At 43.8% G+C, this 8524-nt stretch overlaps 1 protein-coding gene across 1 annotated transcript in view; it reads left to right on the top strand.

Annotated features, from left to right (window-relative positions):
* CUNH3orf52 (chromosome unknown C3orf52 homolog) overlaps positions 1-8524 on the top strand; it is a 39178-nt gene that overhangs the window by 25863 nt on the left and 4791 nt on the right. Inside the window, exons 4-5 of the mRNA XM_019629706.1 lie at positions 779-912; positions 4061-4242. Coding sequence (XP_019485251.1) covers positions 779-912; positions 4061-4242 — 316 coding nt within the window. The remainder of the gene's footprint in view (positions 1-778; positions 913-4060; positions 4243-8524) is intronic.

Here is an 8524-nt window from a genome sequence, read left to right as displayed (position 1 = left end):
AAAAAAAGCAAGTCTTAGAAGATTATGGTACTTTTTATTTGAATAAAAACAAACTGAATTATGTATTGTCATGATTACACAAGGGAGTATTACAGTTATAAAAACATACATGAAAAGGCTACACGCCAGCTTCAGGACGGTAGCAAGCCCTAGGGGAGGAAGCGGGGGAAACCAAGAATCATGTGAAGGAGCAGCTTTAGCTTTGTTTTGTTTCTTAAAGTAAAGGGCTGAACTAAAATTGGTAAAATCTGAAGGCATGAAACCTGGGTCGTGGAACACAGGTGTCCTTATTTTTTGTGATGGCAATATTTCATGCATAAAATAAGAATTCCATATCTTTGCAATTACAGACAAGCCCTACTTGGTCCCATTTTTCAGGGGAAAGTGCTTCCATACCTGTGGCTTAGCATGGCTATTTCTCCTTGCAGTGAGAACAAGGAGAAACCAGCCCTTGTCCAGTGACATGCCAGGCCCTTGAGTGGCCTGTTCTGCACTCTTCCCAGCCACTGCCATGTTCTCTCCTTACCATGTTCCTTGGGGTGTGTGTAGGCTCAGGCTGCTGACCACGCTCACCATTAAGGCCACAAGATGTCAGCACAGCCTATGAGATGTTGTAAGTCCTGGTCTGATCACTTGATCCTTATAAGTGAGGTTCTTTTAAGTGAGTGTCAACTTGCATTTTGATTGGGATTAGGTCCTCCCCTTTCTATTTTTTGATCCAAGCTCTCTGGAGAAGGTAATTTCTAGCACTCGTGGAATGTTCTTTGTCTAGGAATAGTTCTGTTTGTCACTATCTGGCAGTAATGTGTGTGGTTGTTTTACTTGTTCCTGTTTGTTTCAGCTCACAGATGTGTACAGTTCATCCCCGTCTCTGAGTCGTTATTTTACTTCAGTGGAAATTGTGGACTTAAGGTAAGAATGTGGAGCATTGCATGTTGGTCTGTTTTCTCTGGAAAGTGACTCCCATCACCATTTTTTTGTTTTTTTTTTCCTAGAAGGACTTCCAGAGTCTCAAAGCACGAAGGGAACCAATGATAGAATTATAGAGTGTTTGTGGTGGGAGGGTCTTTGTACACCAACTAGCTCAACTCTGCTATTTTACAATGGAGAAAAATGAAGCCCAGATTAATGAGATGACTCAACAAGGTCACACGGAAGAGAGGAAAAACAGGCTCAGGTAGATCATACCTGTTTAAGAGCAGATACTCAAATAAGCTAATGGTCAAAATAGAAATAGCCCTCAGATAGTGACGTGATACAAATAATAGAATCCATGTATCGGATCTTGAGAAATACAAGTATTACAGGGGTCTAAATTCCTTGCATAATATTAAAAAATATAAATATATACACTACAGGGAAAGTCTACCTTCTGCCCTACCTCTGCCCTCCTACTGCTGGACACTGTGTGTGCCCATCAATTCCATACACATAGTGAATAAAAAAAACTCCCTGTTCAAAATGAACAGCTATCTACAGTTTGGTGTGCTTTCTTCTGTACATGCATTTACCACATGTACTTTCTATAGTATACATGTATAGCACACACACACACATTTTTTTTAAATTTCCTCCTTATCTTTAATGTTTTTATCTTTATCAATGGGCATTTATGTAAAAGGGTGTATGTGTATAGAGGACTCATTTGATTATCCCTTATGTATTGTTAGGAGAAGACTTACATGGCTAAGCTTTCTTATGTACTATCCCTAAGATATCCCTGGAATGTGACCATCAAAGGCAATATTATATTGAAGTTTCCCCTTTCAAACCATACATTTTCTAAACCGTAACATGAGTACACCTGGGAAGGAAAGCATGTAACGCAAGTGGTAGCGCAACAGGCAGGACCAACGTGGACCTGAAGTCTGAAAACGCACACAATGGCAGGCTGCCTTGGCAACAACACTCACTATCCCTCCTTCTTTATGGCTCGATCCCCCAGTGCATGTTACGTTATGGTGACACCTTTGACACTGCTTATTTTAATCATAAACCACTGGTATGGAAATGCCAATAGAAAAGGGAGAGATGCATAATCAGACCCTACATGCTTTTCTCCATGTCCCTGCTCTGACTTGTAGCTCAGAGACTGAGACAGAGTGGAGAGAGGGAAGATGCCCAAGCCTGAAGTGTTTTTCCAAGAATCCAGCCTCCTATTATACGGGGTCCAGAGGAACTGGGATTGCCTAATGGGCTGGGGTAGACTTTGGGGAAAAAAAACATCAGAAAACAGTCAAACATGGCTAGAAATCCAAAGACAATGTTATAGAATCTGCTTTTAAAGGTAATTGGGAAGAAAAACCCAAGGCTTTTAGTATTTTGGATAAAGAAATTCTGTCTGGGAAACATTTTTGTTTCATTAAGAAAAAAATCCAGGCAGAGTCTCAACAATGTTGGATTGTGAAACAGAAGCCATTGCCTCCAAAAGGCAGTTGCTGCACATGAGCAGGAGACAGCCACGTGCCTGGCAGACATTTGTGTCTAGGGTCCTGTCCTCAGTGTTGGACTGGCCCAACAGGAACCTGGGAAAATGCCCGTTGGTTAATCAGCTGTTGGACCCACTCTAGTTGTGGGCAGCTGAAGCCAAGCTCACAGGGTTCTCTGCTTCCCTGAAAGCCCCTCTTCTCCCCTCAGAATTCAGCCTAACGTAAATTCACCCCGTGACCTGACTTGGTCAGATGAGGATGGACTAGCCAGGCTGGGTTAGGCAGAGCGATCTTCTCATTCAGCTTCTGGCCTGGTCTTCTGAAAGGCAGCCTCTGGTCCTTTCCATAAGCTGACCCCAGTCCTTGCCCATGAGAGGGCAGGGTAGCTGCGTGTCAAGATGTTTCCTATCATTAGTGATAATTAAAAGGTGGAGCATGGGGTACACCTGCAAACTGGAGTAGCTGGCGTAAGGTTTGAAAGTTCATTGGTCAGCCTGCCTGTAGTGGTGTCCTTGAAACTGTGAGTGTCTCCAGAGTCCCGACTGTATATTATTCATTTGAACCCCAAGGTTTGGCACACTTCTGGGTTGCTGTAGAGTTTATAAACGGAATCGTCAGCCATATTAATGTAAGAGGACTGGCCTATGTGACTTCTGGCCACAAGAGGGTGCACTTTAACGGTCTTTAGCAGAGGCAATGTTCACTCCTGGGCCTGGCGTGTTTATGAAACTTGCCTTAGGGTGAGAGTCTCAGATGTGGCCACCTCCTAATTGTTTTATTGCTGGCTCTTAATCTGGGCCTTCTTGAACCAAAGTAAATAGGATACTTGTGAAAAATCTAAAGGTCGAGGTAGCATTTAACAAATGGCATAAGCCACTAATTAACTAAGGATAGCCCTATGATTATTTTCATCTTGGAAATGGGAAAACTATGTTCTAGGAAGATATTTCTAGGTCTCCTTTTCCTTAGGTCCCCTTCCTGAGAGTTGCAAAGCTGGGAGCCTCAGGAGAGTAAATGTGACAGAACGAGCTTCTCACTTTGGGGACAAACGGGGGAGGGATGATTTACTGCTGGTACACAGAGCAGCCTGTGGGAGATTAGGAGCTTTGCACCCAGCTGATGGCAGGGAGCTTTGGACCTGACCTAAAACATTTTTATAGCTTAAATAATGAACTGGCTAAACCGAGTAGCTTTGACTAATGTGCACTTGTCGGGGCAGGGAGAGGGTGTAGTGTGAGAACCCGGAGAAAGAATACAGGAGTAGAACAGGGCTTTCCCGGTCTGCCTTTGGGGGTAAAAGGCTGGTGTTGGGGCAGACAATGTGCCGGCCCTTGGAGCATGCTTGACAGTAGCTGGGTCACGCCTCTCCCTCTGATGGCCTCTCTCACTGGACTCGTGGGCGATGGGTTCTAGGTGGAAGGAGGACGTTAGGATCACCTAAACCTTTTATGATGGACCTATGGAAGAGGATTCTTCTAGGACAGTGCACTCTTCTAGGATAGCACATCATTTGCTGTTTTGTACTTGGAAGAACATGGGGAGCTAAAGAAATGTTATTGCTAAAACCGATTTCCTGAGTTGCAGTGCAATTCTGTTGTATGTTTACTGTCTCTGTTTGGTTTGCCTTTCAGTGGTGAAAATGCCACCATAGCCTACCACCTGCAGTTTGGGGTTCCGTCAGAAGATGATAGTTTCATGAAGTATATGATGAGTGAGGAGTTGGTGCTGAGCGTTTTGCGGCAGGATTTCCATGATCAGAACATGCCTGGCTGCGAGACTCTGGGGCTCAGTCCAGATTCCCTCTTGCTCTACGGTAAGTCAAGCAAGTCAAGAAGACAGAGTTGTGAAGGTAAACAAGCGACCCAGCTTGGGGACGGATGGTTTGGGTTGATTTCTGTGCAGTGATGTTCCTCACTCTGTGGAGGTTACATAGTCTCAGCCCTTAATGAGCAGACAGAGAGAGTAGTTGGGGGGGGGGGGAATCATGGAAAAAATAATTAAACTATAAAGACGAGGGTTGTCAAATGTGTTCTTGTAGTTCACCCACATTCTAAGCCCCATATCCCATGTTGTAGTATCATTATTATAGGCATACCTCACTTTATTGTGCTTCACAGATGTCACATTTTTTACAAATTGAAGGCAAGACCCTCCACCAACAAAAAGATTACAACTCGCTTTATTGCGATTCTCACTTTATTGTAGTCGGCGGGAACCCAACACATAATATCTCTGAGGTATGGCTGTAACCTTCATGAAAAAAAACTGTGTTTTCACAAAAGAACTGTTGAAGAATTTGAAATGAACACTATAGCTAAATAACTGACAGATTATCTCAATGTAGGAACCTATCTCTTTTTCTGTTGAAGGCCACTGAGTCCATTAAGAAATTAACAGAGCGGTATAAAAAGGCCGATGAGCCTCTTTCCTTAGAAAACTACCACAGCTTTTTAAATATCTTTCCATTGCATCTCTACTGAAGCTTTGGCCTGTGTGTTCCATCCCTTCCTATTTCCCACTTCTGATTCTTTCTTTGGAGATGCATGCCCATAATGCCAACATTCTTGGGTATTTTTTTTTTCTCATCCACACAATCCATCAGAAACACTCTTTGCACATTGGTAGTAGGAAATACTAGTTGAATACATGACAAACAGAAATTAGAAGGAGATGCGGTTAGAACCAGGCATAGTGCCAGCAGCCAAGAATCAGAATTGTGGAACAAAGAGATTACTCGTAGAAGGCACATGTCACTGCAAAGCACCAGAAGAAGTGCTTATTATGATGACATTTATTTCTTCTTCTTCTTTTTTTTTTTTTTAGCTGAGCTATCCTGCTACCTGATGGCAGCTCAGCAGCTGCTCAGCTCGGGCCAGGACTCGAACCGCTGTTGCTCAGAGCTCGCACTCTTGAGCGAGCGCTTAACCAACTGAGCCACTCGGCCGGCCCCGACATTTATTTCTTGATGATGGGAGGTGAGAGTAGACTAATCTCAGCCTAAGAACACAGAACATTATATAAAGCACTTTTTAAAGTTTCTTTTTCCCAGATGAATAGAAAGAATGCTATTCAGAAGGCCAAATTTTAGCTCACTGGGAAAATCTCATCAATGAATAGCTTCCTCACAGAGGATCTAAATAAATAAAGTGTGTCTGTGAGCTAGGCAGATGGCATACATGTATGGAGTGAAGGGGTTATGCTTCCTCTATAAGAATTTTAAAATGAAAGAATAATCCTATGACTCCCTCCTGTGTAAAGAAATGAGAAAAGGGAGGCTGTGATGTGACTTTAATTTTCTGAGCTGAGCCTTGTAATATTGTGGTTATCACCTCTTACCAAAGGTAAGTTAGGGAGGTGGGAGAAGGGTGAGAAAAGCTTTAAGAGGCTTATGAGGTTGGGAGGTCCACACATGGTATGATGAAGGACAGGTTGCTTGTGAGGCCTGAGGAGAGCTCTGAGAAGACTTTGACCTCAGCCAAACAGCCTCAGAGACATTCCCCCAAGTACAGGCTCTGCCTCAGGCCCTGGGGATGCGGAGTGAGCTAACCAGCTTCTGCTTAGGAGATTGTCTCTCTCAGACATTTCTTCTGGGGGACAGGTTGTGACCCCACATCCACTTTCCAGAGCAGTATTTGAGCCATTTGATATTTCCAGGAATATGAGTATCAGTTACCTCTCAAACGGAAGGGTCGATAGTGACCATTTGGAAAGTGAGGAAGGAAGAAGAGAGACCAGAACTGGCAGGCAGGCCAAGATAGGGGACAAGCTCAGAGGCGGACTCCAAACAAAGGGAAGAGATGGCTGTGGCAGGGATAGGCGGAAGTCCCTGGGAGGGACCAAGTGAGACCCAGTCTGTTCTTAGGCCAGTTCCCCATGTTCACGTGTGCTGTGGGCTTGGCAGGCTACTCCCACCCACCTCCTGTGATGAGCTGGGCAGCTAGCTTCCCACATAAATCATGTTCTAATTCATCAAAGAGCAGAGATTCTTAAAATTGTTGGGTTCGTTCACAACCAAGATCAACACAAGATGACCTCATAAAACAAAAAAATGGTTAGGTTTGTATGCCCCTTATAGAATTTGAACCTTCTCCCAGTAAAACAATGCACATACTCTTCCCTCTATACAAAATTTTACAATTCCAGGGATTCTAAGGATTCTCTGAGGCCAGTCTGTGGTTCCTTTGGGGCTCATATATGTGGGTGCTTTAGAGTCAGAACCTTAAATTAGACTGTAATTTGGATTCCTGGGATATTTNAAGAGTGGGGAGGCTTCAGACCAGAGGTCTTAATGCTGTTAAAGCAATTGATTCACTTTGGGAGGTTTAAAATTACAAGCCGGAACCTGCCCTCCTCCCCACCCCCCTTCCTACAGTCTGGTCGTCTAGGTCCTGGTAGGGCCTAGGTGTGTGTAGTTTAAGCTCCTTCTCAGGTGATTTTGATACGCAGCCAGGCTTGGGAACCTCTCACTGAAAAAGTCTAGCTGTAGTCCTAATTAGGTGACCAGATTTCTTTTCTAATGGCCACCACTAAAATCATGATGGGACAGAAAGTGAACAAGGTGTCATTTTGAAAGCACTAAGGCACTCCGGAGGTGCCTGCTTCTGCTTTGTGGGACAGGTAAACACTCAGTAATGATGACCCCCATTTGTTGAGGTCCTAATATTTGTTTAGCAAGTGCTTCATTTATGTGATCTCTAGTTTTTACAACAGCCCTGTGAGCTAGATTTATTTGTATATTTTAGAGTTGAGGACATTGGGGCTGGGAGTTTTCATAGCTTGCTGATAGCTACCCTCCCTGCCTATAAGTGGTAATAACGGGGATTGGAATCCTGATACAGAAACACATTTTCCCCCATCATATTCCATTGTTTCCCATGGTTTCCATGTGGGGATTACCTAACGGCTCAAGGGGAGGTAGGAGAATGGTCATGGCACCTTTTAGGGGCAGGCCGTAGTGCTGAGAGTGGAGGTAGCCCCATGGCAGCCAGGCTAGCTTATGACCTGGAGCTCTACAGGGAGACACAGGGAGGCTGTGGACAAAAGGGAGAGCGTGCCAGCTTTGCGGTGACACACGGCAAGGATTAGTCCCGGCTATTCTCTCTGAACTGCATCTTTGAAATGGGCTAATGCATTCCTTGCGGGCTGTAAGGATGAAATGAATTGGTGTTGACTATAATTACTTAATTTGAGCGCACACTGAGCTTCACTATCTCCATTACAGCTTATTTCTTGGTATCTTTCTCATCCTCCCCTTCATTTCCCTTCCTAGGCCCTTATTGCATAGCGTCTGGGCCACAGCAGTAGCCTCTTTGCTTTTCCTTGGTGTGTCCACTCTAAACTCCACATCATTTTTCTTTTCATCTTCAATTTAGCTTTTGTGTTCCAGAAACTTCAACAGGTCCCGAGTACACACCAAATTAAGTCCAAACTGCTCTGGCAGCATTTAAAACCCTGTCAAATATGCTCCAACCTTTCCCTCTTTCTAATTTCAACTCTCATTACTTGCTTGCGAAACCCACTGATCAATCAGATGAGCCTCTTGCCCACTTCCGTTATGAATCAACACCAAGGATGCTCCTTCCTGGGTTTGAGGTGTTTTTCTCTGTCCATCCTTCAAAATCCTGCCTGTCCTCGCTACATCAGAGCCCCCAGGGCATTTTCTTGAAAACGTTTTTTGTGAAGTTCCACTGTACCCCTTTGTAAACTTGACTCTGTAGAGTAGCCCCTTGAGGTCAGGATCCTGCTACGCACATTTCTGTATCACTGGCCCATACTAGCTATTCAAAAATGTTTGTTGAAACAGAGTGACTGTCTCACGATCTTCTCTATTTTCCAGGCTAACCAGAAAAACCCTTGGAGGTCCTGTAATAGGAATGTGATCGGAAAATGTAAGCTGTGGATGGTCATCGCCTCCATTTTCCTAGGTCTCATTCTAGTGATCATCGTAAGCTTAAGCCTTTTTGGAGGTAAGAGGATTTAAACATGACTAAGTTGATGCATTTTAAGAAAACTTGTTTAATGCTTATAACTTACACTGAAATGGAAGATGTACTCGTTGCTATTTCATTATTTATAATTGGAATTTAAAACTGGTT

This window comes from Hipposideros armiger, unplaced genomic scaffold, assembly GCF_001890085.2.
Source record: "Hipposideros armiger isolate ML-2016 unplaced genomic scaffold, ASM189008v1 scaffold_866, whole genome shotgun sequence".
NCBI classification, from domain to species: domain Eukaryota; kingdom Metazoa; phylum Chordata; class Mammalia; order Chiroptera; family Hipposideridae; genus Hipposideros; species Hipposideros armiger.
This window is presented reverse-complemented; position numbering and strand designations above follow the sequence as displayed.